At 42.2% G+C, this 14,876-nt stretch overlaps 2 protein-coding genes across 8 annotated transcripts in view; one reads left to right on the top strand and one right to left on the bottom strand.

Annotated features, from left to right (window-relative positions):
• Window positions 1-7,090, top strand: part of LOC104926775 (beta/gamma crystallin domain-containing protein 1) — a 27,176-nt gene extending 20,086 nt beyond the window's left edge. For all 3 annotated transcript variants that reach the window (XM_027283912.1, XM_027283911.1, XM_027283910.1), the window contains 8 exons: window positions 852-881; window positions 1,008-1,120; window positions 1,604-1,736; window positions 2,947-3,086; window positions 4,594-4,717; window positions 5,173-5,331; window positions 5,956-6,118; window positions 6,628-7,090. In XM_027283912.1, coding sequence (XP_027139713.1) covers window positions 852-881; window positions 1,008-1,120; window positions 1,604-1,736; window positions 2,947-3,086; window positions 4,594-4,717; window positions 5,173-5,331; window positions 5,956-6,118; window positions 6,628-6,716 — 951 coding nt within the window. In that variant the 3' untranslated portion in view covers window positions 6,717-7,090. The remainder of the gene's footprint in view (window positions 1-851; window positions 882-1,007; window positions 1,121-1,603; window positions 1,737-2,946; window positions 3,087-4,593; window positions 4,718-5,172; window positions 5,332-5,955; window positions 6,119-6,627) is intronic.
• Window positions 6,746-14,876, bottom strand: LOC104926747 (reticulon-4-interacting protein 1 homolog, mitochondrial). Of its 5 annotated transcripts, none has more exons than XR_003463152.1 (11): window positions 14,254-14,876; window positions 14,014-14,165; window positions 12,503-12,571; window positions 11,983-12,107; window positions 11,537-11,585; window positions 11,276-11,412; window positions 10,615-10,798; window positions 8,994-9,089; window positions 7,529-7,944; window positions 7,340-7,373; window positions 6,746-6,875 (listed from the first exon to the last, which is right to left on the bottom strand). XR_003463152.1 is itself a non-coding variant. In XM_027283913.1 (11 exons), the coding sequence occupies exons 1-9, from the start codon at window positions 14,516-14,518 to the stop codon at window positions 7,741-7,743; spliced, it is 1,281 nt and encodes a 426-aa protein (XP_027139714.1). In that variant the 5' UTR covers window positions 14,519-14,876; the 3' UTR covers window positions 6,746-6,875; window positions 7,340-7,373; window positions 7,736-7,740. The 5 variants fall into 5 exon arrangements, 3 of the variants coding, with proteins under 3 accessions (XP_027139714.1, XP_019132904.1, XP_019132903.1); XM_027283913.1 differs by having other exon boundaries at window positions 7,736-7,944; XM_019277359.2 differs by lacking the exon at window positions 6,746-6,875 and having other exon boundaries at window positions 7,257-7,373; window positions 7,736-7,944.

The following is a 14,876-nucleotide window of genomic DNA, read 5'->3' as shown; positions in this document are numbered from 1 at the left end:
TTTCAAACCAAATGACGGCAAACAGACAGAGATTTTATACAAACTCAACCGCAGCTACTCCCAGAACTCTTTGACAAGCCGCAGACATTAAGAGGTCAAATTCAGGAAAATAAAGTATTTTTTAAAGTGAGCATCCTTAAGAATATGGAGCAAGTCAACAACTTTGCAAACAGACACAAACATCAAGCAAGCTGATGTTAGTAACTAGTCCAACAGCAGTCAGTCCAGCTCGGCGTCTATCTTTCAGCCGTTTATTTCACCAAGCTCTCACCAACGACTAAAAGTCAGTCCCAGATTTACTCCTGTCTGGTGGCGTCTTGTTTAGTCACTCTCTCCTAACACTAACAGAGCTATCATGAGTTAAAAGCACCGACAGTTTATTGCATTTTTCTTCACTGTCCAGGAAACTCTGTAAATCACCGAGAGTTGCAGCCAGAGGACATCAGAGGGAAAAACAAGAGAACATTTTCTCCCATGACGAGTTTCACCAAAATCAGTCAAATAGTTTTTGGTGTGTGACCTAGTGCTGTAAAGTGTTAGTGGGTGATTGTATCCGGAGCACAAAGTTACATAGTGCACAGAGTGCAGAGTGGAAATGACACCATTAACCTGATTATACTTAAGTGTAGCATCAAAATGATTTACAGTCTGGTTAAAGAGTTACACGTTGTTGCTGTAAAATAACAGTGAATACTTTGGTTTGAATCATAAAGCTGATGATGATGATTGTTGTTCCGATCTTTCTCACCCATGCACATTAACCACAGCTCTACACACAACCCATTTGTAATGACTTCATGCTGTAGTTCTGCAGATGAAGCGAGTCTAATTAAGCTTTTGTTTCCTTTCAGTTTGATTTTGAGAACGCAGACAAGTTTAAGGTAGGTGGATAAAAAAATTTTTTAAACGGATGAATGAACACATTTATTATCGCTGAGACAGGATCCGTCTTCTCTGATGCTCAGGGTGGATGACTCAGGCTTATTGTCCTGCTGTGTGTGCCTCAGGTGCAGCTTTTCTCTGAGCCTGGTTTTCAAGGCTCAGTCCAGACTCTGGGGGACAGCAGGGCCTCCCTGCAGGACGGCTTCACAGTTGGTTCCTGCAAAGTTCTGGCTGGGAGGTGAGTAACACTAAGTGCACACTATAGACAAAGCGTCATGCTGTGGTTGTTGTGATATAAGTTGAATCATATTTGAAGCACTTTGCAGTAATAGGATCATTTTAGATTTCCTAAAGGGGAAAAACTACATTTTGCTCATATTACAAAAGTGTCTCAGGGACTCACGATCTGCTGCATGCTGTCAGTTTTCCGCTTACTAAAAATGTCTCATATGGCTGAAGCTTGTAATATACTGTACGTCAGTGACATACTATGCATATGAATTGCTCAGTCCTGCGTGAATAATCTAGCATAATACGCAGGTTGTAACTCATTCTGATTCTAGCTTGTAATTTAATGTACATATTAAATTTGGAAGCCACGGTATGCAAATAGTCGGTGAATGGCAATCATCTTCCTTCATCATTCCAGAGCCTCAGTCTCATTTTGTGCTCTCCTCATGAGTGCGTTAATGTGTTTGTGTATTTATGCAAATGATTTCAGCTGGCTGGCATTTGAGGGCCAGGACTTCGCTGGCAGGATGTATGTGTTAGAAGTGGGGAGCTACTCTGACCTGAGAGCAATGGGCTGTTTCCACGCAGGCTCCTCCATCTTGTCACTACAGACTGTTGGCTTTGTAAGTTGTTGTTGTTTTTTTTTCTTTATTTCTTCCTTGTAAGACTTTTAACACCCACTCTCTTGTTAGTCATTAGACCCTTTCATTTGGACATTAATCTTGTTGGACTGCCAGACCAACACTGCCAGTATATTTAAAACCTGCTATAATTCATATTATTATATGAAAGCCTATGGAAATGTGACTTGATATAGTAAAACTGCATATGACACCGAAGTTGAGCATCACATCAAAACCGCCAGTACAAACTACTTTGACAGAGAACCCTGACCCTAAACAAAAAGAGAATTACATATCATGGATTTGTGTTTCTAGAGAGTACTCGACTGATCAACTCCATTGTTGGACAGTCTAAAAGAAATAATTAAAATCAGTTCAGCAGAGCCAGAAATATCTCTTTCATTCCATTCATTCTTCTTTCTTTGTCAAAACCGTGTGCTTAGATCAACCACAATGCAACATGACCACGACTGGATTTTAGATCTGTGTTTTTCCTATAGCAGCTAATGTAGCCTTGAACTGCCGGCCTCAAGCAGAGATGAGAAGCGAGCTACAGAGGTCTGGCTGACTTCTTTAACTCCACACCTACAGATATTTTTCATTTTCAAAAGAGAAAGCTGACTCTGGTGACATTACCTGAGGACATTTTGTCCAGCTCACATAGCGTCCTCTGGAGTCTCAAAAGCTTTGTACAGCTGCTTTACAAATACATCAGTTCTACCCAAGATCCGTAAACAGACTTTAATGTGTAAGATCTGTGGACAGGGTCAGACTCTGCAGGTCCCCTCACACCTACAGATTTTTTTCCAGTTTTCAAAGCCAGCGACTTTACAAGTTGCAACAGCAACAGCAACATATGTTTTTAAGGATTCAGCTTTATACTTTTTTACGTCAAGGTGTTGGACCTTGGTGTCGGTATTTAAAGTAAACTTTAAAAGACACTGAAAAATAGCGTTAAACACAAAAATATCCATGCCTCATGTGGACGGTACCTGATCTGAAGATTGTTTTCTACATAAGAACTACCATCTGCTATCAAATGAGTCACTACTGCTGAGCTGTCGATTCAGAAAATCTGTTTCATTTTAGAGGCCAAAATGCTAGGGACTACAAAGGTCTGTTTACACTCTTAAGTTCAACCTACGGCTCTCCACCCACTCAATTTTTTTATGTACTTAAATTCTACCTCTCTTTCTCTCTCGCTCGGCAGGAGTTCTCACTGCCATCCATCACTCTGTTTGAGAGGGGTGGCCTGCGGGGGAAGAGGGTGATTCTGACAGATGGATCGGTCAACCTTCAGCTGGCTGGAGGCTGTAGCAGAGTCCAATCTGTGCTAGTAGAAGGAGGCATGTGAGTACATTACAACGGCTGCGTGGCGGCTCTGTAGGGATGTAAAGGAGCTGCCCATCAGTCTCCCAGGTTCACCTCTTGGTGTGAGTTTGACAGGTTCATGCATAACAGCGCATGTCAGTGTTTCGACTGGGCAGTGAACTCACACTGCTGTTAAAGCCAGTTTCACACGTGTCCTTCAGTGGCGCCTGTTGATTCTCAGATCCACTTCTAAATCTTTTTTTTTTTTTTTTCAATCTCTTTCTAATTAAAAAAAGTTGCCATGTCCATCCATCTATTATCTGAAACCGCTCATCCTCATCACGGTCACAGTGGGGCTGGAGCCTATCCAGCTAGTTGCCAAGTCGATAGGTCAAATATTTTCTCAGGCTTTGTGGCCCCTAGGGCACAGTCCTTTGCTTGTAGTAAACCATCTCATAAACCTCAAGTAGCGTGCCACAGCTGTAACAGTAACTCACAGAGAAAGGCGTTAAAGGAGATAAATATCACCAGACAAAGCGAGGTACTTAAACTTAAAGATGAAGGATTTAGACATCATAAAAGATGCAACGTCAAGAGGCGTGTGCCTAAATAAGTGTCTTTGTGCTCTTTTGAATTGGCAGTTCTTATTTATACGTTCGCAAGAACAGTATTTAATCCAGGTCTGTTCGTATTACAAAGCAGTGTGGTTGGTTTTCTGGAGTTTCCTTTGAAGACTGTGTATGTACAGTAGTGCTTTTGTCCTTTATGCTCAGGCGACACATTTCATACATTCAAATTAACTGGATGCAGAGTGCGAGGTTAGCACATCTCACATATGGCAGTATGACAGCACTGACAGATGGAGTGATGATGGAAACCTGCTGCTGATGTGCGAGATTTAGACAGTCGGTGTGAGCCCATGCAGGGGAAATAAAGAGCTCACAGTGAGCCAGAACTGTCTCTGGAGTGGCAGATTCCTACGCCAGGAGAGACGGGCAATCAGCCAAAGAATAGAGCCATTAGGATTGGAGTTAAAGGCAACATTTAGTGTCACGGCAAAAGTTGGATGGTTGTGAAGCTTGGCGCGGTTTAAAAGATTGGCACAGTGCCGTGTGGTAGAGAGCACTGAAATATAGAGTTACAAGTCAAAAGAAAGCTTTGTTAGGTAGCCTGGAGAGCTGCTGGCATCAGAGCAATTGAAAATAAGATTAAGATTTTATGTTTTGTTTGAACTTTATTTTACCGGGATGTTATTTTCTTGTCAAAATGCAGCATAACGTTGACAGGTGTCAACATCCACAGGAGGTAGAAGAGCTTTGTTTCTTTGGGAACTTTCGGTCAGGCTGTTTTAAAATGACGTAATAAGACATGAACACAATAAACAGAATTGTTTCACTGTACAGCCCAATTGTTTGTACAGGAAATGCTATAATAGGACTGGCAGTGATTTAACTAAAAGAGACAAGCTGAGACGGAAGTGGCTTTCATTACAGCGGTTGAAAATGTAAAACATGACTGTGTTTTTTTCTCTGCTCTTTGTTACCAGGTGGGTGTTATACGAGGGAATCAACTATCGGGGAGCTCAGATTTTGCTAAAACCTGGCGAGGTGCCTGATTGGCGCAAGTTCAGCAGCTGGCTGAAAATTGGATCCCTCCGACCTCTCATACAGGTATATCCTGACGCTCAGCAATGGGCACAAAGCTCTCAGTTTATCCACTAAATCTGTACACCTCAGTGGTGGAAGCATTTATTTTTTCCACTTCTAAATGTTTTGTTCATGTACCAACCGTGTACTGTATATACACGGCCAAAGAAGAAAAGATAAATGTCAGACACTTTGATTTAAAAAGCACCTGTGAACGCCTCACCAGCCTACTTATTTTAGATAATTTCAGCTTTGTTATAGTCGAAACATTTGCAGCAGAGGACATGTAATTAGGGATAATCAAAGTGTAATTGTATGGTGGAGAATTGTGATTGATGTGAAAATCAGTGAACTCCTGATCCACTCACCTTGAAGTTTAGCGTCGAGCTTGAGCTGAAAATAGAAACCTTGTAGCAAACCTTGATCCGCCAAGTAGAAGCACTGATCACGTGTTTGCTTGTGTGCGTTTTTCTGAGTAGAAGCAAGTGCACTTCCGTTTAAGGAATAGACAATCGGGGCTCATGATGACGGTGACCGGCGATTTGGATGACGTCAAACTGATGCGGATTCAAGAAACAGAGGAAACTGATGGAATTGACCAGATCTGGTCTTACCGGAATGGACATCTCCACTGCAAGGTACGAGTACTAGTACTACTACACGGTTTAATCTGAAGACGCTTTGCTTAAAGCTGACATGTCAAGGAGAGCAACAGTTTCAAGCTATGCAAGTCTAAGCCAAAGCAGGTCACGAAAACCCGAGCTATGTCTCATTTTGGATCCTGTTAGTACACTATGTACTTCCTGGTGTAGGGCTCTAATTTTGGCTGGGTAGTGTTATCTTAATTAGAGTCTAGCCATTGTTGCACTAATGACAATTGTAACATTTGAATGTTTTTTTGTTTTCTTCCTTGAATTTCAACCTGGCGCAGCATTAGCACTAACATTGCCTGCCAAAATCTAAATATAAAACATGAGTGCAACTTACAATTATGCATTGCAGTATTCATTACTATTCACTATCATCTGCTCAATGTAGCATGTCTAAGTATGGAAGTATGCAAATTGAGACACAGCATAACATTAGAGACTGAAACTGGATTTTAATACCACAGACCAGGGCACTGCAACATAACATCAGTCTTTTTCTTCAACACAGACCTCACATATCTTATTGAACACTGGTCCATTGATCCAGTATAAAATCTATACCCATGTAAGTATGTCACTAAGAAAATGATCGACTCCTCTCCCTGTTTACAGCTGCTGGAGGAGTGCTGCATGAGTCCCAGTGGTAGTGTGACGATAGCAGGAAGCCGCGTGGGTCTTACCCCAGAGACAAACCACCACCTCCACCTGTGGAGCATCACCCCTGAAGGCTTTATCCGCTACACCCCGACCTCTGATCTGGTCCTGGAAGTCAAAGGTGAGCATCCATATCTGGCATGACACGATATTTAAAGAAAATAATGTCTCTCCAGTGTTCTAAGTCCAGTAGTGTTAATGAACAAGAGAACCGAGTTGAGTTTAGAGGATCCAAATGTCCAGTTTACATGACATCTGTTATTTAAGGTGCAACTTATATACATATGTTAATAACTTTTGTTCAAATCAAGCCAGTGTTAGCAGTAACATTTAAAAAATTGTCACTTTGAGTTTAACTTTCTTTGTACTGAAGTGAGCGTAAACTGAAAAGAGGTTGTTTACATCACTGTCAATTAGTGACACCTTGTGGACTAAATACTGTCAGTGTACAAAGTATCATTCACTGCACTGCAAAGCTGAATATTACTTGCCAAAATTATATTCTTAATGAAATATAAGGAACAAAATAAACATTGTAAACATCACCATATAATTTCATCCTACGAACATTATCATGTTTTAGATTTCTCAGAATAAAAACTAAAAAAAAAAAACATCTTTCCGTTTCAGGTGGCCACCACTACGACAAGAACCAAGTGATTCTTAACACATTTGATCCAAATAAACCTCAACAAAGGTGGAACGTGGAGGTTATATGAACAAAAATAAAATCCTAGCTGCTGGACTGGATTTCTAAATATTGTAAGAGGTACAGCTCTACTAGAGGCTCTGTTATGTAGCTGCTGCTGATCACTGGAGCTGATCGACCTTTCCTGCAGGAGACTTATACAAACCCCCAATGAGGGCAACATGGAGAGCTGTGGATAAATCCATGAGAATGTATTATTACAGATGAAAGTCCAAATAGTGGAAATACTTCATATTTTACACAGAAAATGTGTTTGCCTGATTGCCTGTTAATTAACTTAAACAGTGTTAACACGTCTTTTTATGCAATGTCATGTTATATACTTACTTTTATTCTGCATGCAACATGAGGAAAAGGAAAATACTCTTGAAATGTCTTTTGTTTTCTTTGTTTAATCAAAACTATACAGCACAAAACTTTTTTGTTCTCGGAATAATAAAAGTATTTTTGACAATACATTTTTTAAAAATATATTACAATGTACAGACAAAATGCTTCAGATTTAAAGTTCTTTGATTGTGGTTAACTTCTGCTCTGGTCACACGATGTGAAGCGTGGGGAGAATTCCTATGATTACATACATGTATGTGCTCATGGTAGTTCGGGCAAATACAAAGAGATGCAAATAGCTACCTGTCTTATCCTGCTGTTCCTGCTTCACCTGGTGCTGGAGGGGAAAAAACATCTACTGAGAAACATTTCTGGCTGACTGTGTTCGTAACAGACATGTTGAATTGTGTAACTCCTTGTTGGATAGATTGCAGTAATCTAAAAGCTCACAGAAAGGTGCATGATTGTAATTGCCATTATTATCAATCTCACCATGACATGAGTGCAGCATAACTCCAGAACCTTGTAAAAACTTAAAGAAAGTGGACGGGAGTATATTCTTTGACAGTCCCATTTCAAGTTCAGGTCACGCTTGTAGTCTGCTACACATCAGCAGCCCCTCTGAGCTCTTTAAATAATACAGTCTGATCCTGTCAAGAGTAGCCTTGAAAAGGTGAGAAGAATCACAGCACTCCTTACAGTCTCTAGTGTTGCTTGGCTGTTTTTGGCACTTCTTGCTCCGACTCTGCAGTCTCTGTGCGACTGTTCTGCACCAACTCTTCGGCCTGTCTATCATCCTCTTCAGCCACCCTGACTACTGTCTTGCCTCTGGCGTGGCCCTCCTCCAACTTCTGAAAGGCCTGGGGCACCTGGGTAAATGGAAACTGCGCCTCCACGACTGGCAGGATCTGTGATGAACCAGCGGAAAAATATTGTGATTGTAGCTTAAAAATCAGGAAGCGAGTCAGGAAACAATTAAGGTATCAGATTTAAACCTTCAGCATGTCAGGCCTGGGATCATTTGCTTTAATGGATTGGGGAAATGGATGGTTGGACTCAGTATTGACAGTTTGACAATTGCACGTAGATTTCCTGTGACAACTTTCAAATAGTGCTGATGCAAAAAACAAAAAGCATTAAGTGCGCTCAACCAGACAAAACAACACTATTTTCTACACTAGACTACTTGTCCCAGGTCTAACGAGGATATACTGTTTTGATCTGATGCATGGCAAATACAGTAATCATGTTTAATCAGTTCAATTAATCAAATCTCCCATCATCTCTGCCTTTATAGCTGCAAATGTGTAAAAGTGAGGTGAGGGCTCCAGAATGTGATGAGGCTGGACAATTCTGTGCTAGTCCCACAACACGAGCAGCCAGGCTTGTTATTCTGGTCAGCATCTCTTGTCAGGAACAATGAAAAGAGAGCACGATGGCATCACGCTGGAAACCGTCCACACTTCGGACTGAGAATAGGACATGTAGAGGGAGTGTGCATGTGTGTGTGTGTGTGTCCGTCACTTCCCGCCACTAGTCTCAGTGTGCCGCTTGCTGTAAGCCCCGGGACAAAAGGACAGAGGTCCCACGCGCTTTTTGCGAATGGCTGCTCAGCACTGTTTAAAAATCCATTCACCGTCTCCTGGCGCCTGACTCAATCGGCCAGCAGCCAACCGTGCACGCCGCCAACCAAACAGCAAAGCGGGAATGCGACGCTCGCTCCTTAACAAAGCCACGGGACAGCCTTGAATGCAGACATGTATGGAATCTCTGGAATGCTCATATTCAGTGATGAAGGGTGAACATCATACACCATGATACGCATAAATTTCACTCCCTGTGGGCTGTGTTTGGCGTGCAAATGAGAGGATTTCCATCTCTCCATTATGTCAGCATAAGTGGCTCTGAATGACAAGTATGCCAGCATGTAATAATCAGTAATAAGGCAGTACAGTACCTTCCCTTCATCCACCAGTTTGCTGACCTCGTCCAGGGCGGGCCCATCTGGAGCATAAAACCCCCACCGGTAGAAGATTCCGCTGGATATCATGTTCTGTGAGGCAAACAGAGAGATGGTAACAATTAGAAATCAGGCAGGTCTGCAGCTCACTGAGTATAAAAACACGAGGAGCGTGAGTTAGCGTGAAAAGACTCTTAATTTGATCTCTCTCTCAAATACAGTGAGTGCACTACTAAAAATGGGAAATGTGTGGAAAGGTAAGAGTCAGAATATTTTTGTGTTATGGCCATCCAAGACACAACAAAAGCAAGAACACACGTCATCACAGTGCCTTACGTAACTCCATGGATTAGGTGAGGAAAACCACCCATCTGCTGATAGACCGACTCTGCAATACCTTTTATGGTAACTGTTTTGGTTGTTTTTAGAAATGTAATCCATCTGGTGTTTTGTTTCCATGATTTCAAAGATGTTACAAAGATGAAAATCCTAATAAAGGTGCACCAGAATGCATCTCAAACACAATGAGAAAAGTAAAAGAAAGCAAAACCTCTACCTTGTACTAACCCTGAAATTCAACACCACTTGATATTTGATCATAATGCAGCATATTATTATGCGTCAGGACTTTGCCACATCTCTTAAGCCTTTGGTAAATCTATCCCTACTTCCTTGAAAAAAAAAAACAAACAGATTCTTCTTGATCATTCAGTGCTGCCGGGAAGAAACACTAGAGGGCTCAGTTGCGCTGTGATCTTCCAGATGAAAGGGACGTGCTGTCCCGAGCTGGGTACTAAGGGTGTGACTGCTGTGGCTGAGCCCCAACAAACTGACCAGCTCGCTGCTCCTGTAGACAAAGGGGGCCGGGGGCACAAACACCAAATCCTGCTGGTTCAGCAGCAAACACATGAGCACGCACGGTGCGCGCACACACACACACACACACACACACACACACACACACACAGAGTGTCATCCACACATACACAACTCCAACACTGCCAGGTGTGCTGTCACCAGTGCCCGGGACAACTTACAGAGCAGCTCCGCCCTGTCCTCGCCTATTCACCCACTACCCTTGTTACACATGCTTTCCACTAACGGAGCAGCTGCAGCGACAGGGTGTACCACGCAGGGACTCTAAAGTCTTAATGCTCAAATTCTCTCTTCACCTGCATGCGGTTAAATTTATTACACCCCGCGGGGTATATTTCAACAGCTCAAGCATAAAGCGAGAATACTCTATGAAGCAAGGAAGTCAAGTTATTACTTGATTTTCCCTCCTCGCTTCAACAGAAATTCATCAAATCAACTGACTGGAAATAAAACCTCTACTGACTGGAATAGGTGTTTACCCTTGGCACAATGGTGTATTTTCATGCCACTGAAGATGAGGTATTCATTTCAGTTTGGGAACAACTGTGGTCCACACCCACAATAATGACATCATGATAAATAATAGTGTCGGAGCATTTCGTCGGAAAATAAACAGAATAGTAAGCGATCTGTTTGCCAGGCCAGGGGACGTGCATTTCAAACTGTAACAGCAGTATAAGCTTTCACATCAGCAGTGTTTGATTCAGAGTTTAATATAAATGTGTGTTTTGCTCATGTTTACCTGTGTGACTTTGCTGTTCAGGGTGAACACAGCCCTAAACGCCCCATCCAGCAGGCCCATGGAATCGGTGTTGTGGAGCAAAGGTGTCACCAGTGTGACATACTTCGCGCCAGACCAGGGCTTCAGCTTGCCCATCACCCACTGCTCTGTTTCCCCACCCACGCTGTCCAAGATCACGTCAAACCTGAGGGTGCAAACACAGTTTGAAGGTTTAATACTGAATAAAAATGCTGACTAATAATGAAAAACATTTTTTTTTTTTGTTATCGCCTAAAGAATATTCTCAGAAAAGATAACTGTTTAGTCTAAAGCCAGAATCTTTTTGGGGATGAGGAGCGAGCGTCCACTCAGACCTTGAGCCCTTGTCTCCATGGAAACTAGAAAGCAAGGCAGTGAGCAGTAGTGCCATGCTGACAGGAAGATGTTTACCGCATTTAGGGGTGTTTAAAGGGGAGAAGGACAGACAATTCACGCAGTCCTGGATGATTCCTTTTCATTAGCACCTTTATTGGACTGGCACTTATAATAATCCTGGGCCTGAGGTTAGTAAAGAACATTCTGCTCCGATCCACAGTGTCACCACTTCACCCATAATGTACTGAATAATTTGAGAGTCTGGTTGCTTCTGAAAGCACACACATTTCACGACAAAAACACATACTTCTCCATCATTTCTAGTTGCTCGGCCGCATCTCCTGCTGTGTAGTCAACCACCTCGTCAGCCCCAAGCCCTCTAACGAGACCTTCGGCGTTCTGAGAGCAGGTAACGGTTACATTGGCTCCCCAGGCCTTCAATAACTGGCAGCACACACAGAGGGAGAAAACCGAAATATAGACACAGCATGTGGCCTTACATCCGTGCAGAGTTCAAAGAGTTAAATATATGTGCTGGTACAGCTCGGGGGAATATGGATTGCCTCACCTGAATAGTGAATGTTCCGACACCTCCAGATCCTCCAGTGATCAACACTCTAGGAGGAGAAACCCCAGCAACCAGAGGGTCATTCAATTACTGTGTGACTCATTTAAGTGAAGCTACTAAAAGAGACGGAAGCCTCGGGGGGTCAAAAAAAAAAGAAAAAAGGATCTACAGGATTGGAAGCTATTAAATCTGACTTCCAGTAGATTAGACACCAGGTTACATTTTTTACAGTCTATGATTTTCAAACTCTTTGGATGCCAATTAACATAAAAAACGACCAATTTCACCACTGAAAAAAGGCGTAGGCCTGAAAGAGCACATTCAGAAACTTTAAAAATTAACTGATGGTCGTTTATAAATATAAAAATATTCAGGAACTTAGACTTATTACTCAACCCGTCTTAATACTGTGACTAGAGGTTATGAAAGATCAGGCTGGTGCTTGCCTTTTATTCGAAGCGCTGTCTCTGCAAAGACCACCTGCGTTAACAAGCGCAGACAGAGCAGTGTTGGCTACGTAAGGGATGGATGCTGCCTCTGTGTGACTCAGTAATTTTGGCTTGTGGGAAACCTGCAAAAAAAAAAAAAAACAGCCACAAAACAACGTCAAATGTTAGAAATATATCAACGTGTCAACAATCTTTTGTTTCATTATCAATTTAAAAGCTCTGTCTAATCAGCAGAGAGGCTGTGTGGGCAGCTAACTCGGAGCTACTGAATAAATTAAATACAATACAGCAAGAAAACAGCTTGTGTGTCTCTGTAACTGCTGCCACAGTGGCTCCTGTGGGCCAAACAAATTTAATCCTGATCACTTTTTACACTTCTTTCAACATCTTTTAACAATCAAACAAGGTTAGGGTTAGTCATTTGTTGACAGAAAAGTCAAATTACTTCAAAGATAGACAAGAATTAAATAATAATAAACCTTCCTACAGTTCACAGTGATATGACTCTGTAGCTCACCTCATACTCTGTTAGAGTCACAAATTCTGCCAGGCTGCCTTGTTTCCATGGAGGAACAGCAGCCCACACCTGGAACACAGATATGACATTTAACACGCTGAACACGACTCCACTTAACCGCCTACTCTTCGTCCCTGACTCTGGTTAATCAGCCATTAAGATCTTAGTCAGCTGTTCCCGTTCTTGTTATTAGTCATTTCTTGTCATTAGTCGTTTCCAAAGATGTGATAACAACGATGGAACAATGTTACTACAACGCTGTCCTGTATTTACTGCCGCTGTTCTGATGTTTAATCACATTTAACTTGAATTATGATGACTCAACATTAATGTTACAAACCAAGATGAAAGAGCTCAATCTTTCCTCCAAGTAAAATGACTTGACTGTGCAACTTATGTGCGCTCGGGGTGAATAATTTAAGAATTAAGGCGGGGTGAGGCTTTCTCTGAGTCGACCTCAGACTTTGAAAACCCCTGGGCTAGGGTAGCTGTAAAACTATAAAATGTCACATAATTATACTCACTAACGATATGATTTCATCAGTTGCAGCCATTTTGCATCATAGCAATCCAGCAGAGGCCCAATTTACTTATGCTCTCTGCGATGTAGTAGCTCATGCAGTCACAAACTAACTAGAAGTTAATAACCTTTCAGTGTTGACTTTACAGCCTGACTTATAGGAAGAACATAGCTGATCCAGTCCAGAGCAGAAGAGGTAAAATGATGCACTTATACTCAAGGGAAAAAACAAACAAAACAAAACAAAAAAATCACATTTACAAGATATATTTGGGTCTTTCTGAGCTTTTATTTTGATAGTGACAGCTGAAGAGCGACAGGAACTGCCTGGGCAGCTGCAGGACTGAGACTCTGTACATGGGGCACACACTGCCAGGTGAGCTGACCAACACCCAAAATAATTCTCATTTTGTGCATGTGTGTGTGTATTGTATTAAGTGTATATGTAGGTTTTATTTTGTTTTGTTTTGTTTTCTGTAATACAAAGTCAGGGATATATTCTATTTATCTATAAGTATCAGGAATATTTAAACAAGTTGCAAGGAAGCTTGGTATTGTGACTCATTATTTAAAGGGAAGGGGTGGTAGTTTATAAGTTATTCTTCTTCTCACTCCTTTTCGAATATGTATTCCTATGTTTAAATGTTTTGCATATTCGAAATAAACAATCAAATCAAATTAAATATGTTCCTTTCGTCAACCACTTGAAGAGGTCAGGACTCACTGTGTTGCAAGTCGGTGAGTATGTTTTATGACAATATTGGATTTTTTATACAGCTTTTGCAGCAATATGATGAAGAACCCACAATAAAAGACATTCCTGTCTGGTTATTTCATCAATAAACTGTTTCTCAATTGATTTTCTAGATGGTGTGCTATATTAGAGAACTACAAAATGAAATCAGGAGTACAGTTATGCAGGATTCTGTCTACATCGCCCACTCCTTTGTAACATCACATCTTCTAAAACGACAAGGTGTGCGACTCCTACCTCATCTCCTGGAGCAAAATGGGTAACCTCAGATCCACAGTCCACCACCACACCGGACACATCACGACCCAGAATGAGAGGAAACTCACTATCGCTGTCCATCACGGACAACGGATCCCTTCTTAACTTGAGCAGCTTGGCTCCATAACCACCTGGAAATGAACAGAAGCGAGCAGTGACATGTCAGTAAGTCATTATGATTGTTCACATGGCTCTGATGAATATTGATCCAACACTTACCCCTCATAGACACATCCAGAGGGTTGAGACTAGCCGCATGGACTTTAATCATCACCTCTTGGGGGGAGCTGACAGTGGGGATGCTGATCTCTTCTGTGTACTTCAAAACTCCATTAGTGCCATACTGATCAATGACCCATGCTGACATGCAGCCCTGCAGCCTTGAAGGTGAAGTGCAGACATTTCTCCAGCCTGCTCTGCCCAATGCTTTGCTCGAGCTTGCTGCTCTCGCGTAGGACAAACACAGGAGCCTGGCCGATGCCATGGCTCTGACAGAGCCCGTGTGAACCGTCCTTTAGCTGGCTGTGCGTGCAAGGTTTGATCAAATGTGTCATCTGGAAGGACACCTGTCACCAAGGCACTGAGCTAGGCTAGGCTAGGGTGGCTACAGAGCTAACATGTGCAAGTGCTCGGAGCTGACGCGCAAACGGGACGTGACAGGTCAGATGAATAAAGCGACAGTACCTTTGTGCACGTTAAGTGTCACGTCGGACTGGAATGAGGAGCAGTGTTTACAAGAAGCAGCAGATGAAACACACTCCTCTAGCAGCTAGGTGGCTACATAGCTTGATAGCTAACTCACCTCTGAACTCACAACGACAGCCAATCGGAATCCTGCAGCT

Source organism: Larimichthys crocea, chromosome XI, assembly GCF_000972845.2.
Source record: "Larimichthys crocea isolate SSNF chromosome XI, L_crocea_2.0, whole genome shotgun sequence".
Classification (NCBI taxonomy): domain Eukaryota; kingdom Metazoa; phylum Chordata; class Actinopteri; family Sciaenidae; genus Larimichthys; species Larimichthys crocea.
Note: the sequence above shows the minus strand (reverse complement) of the source record. Positions and strands in the feature narration are given on the sequence as shown.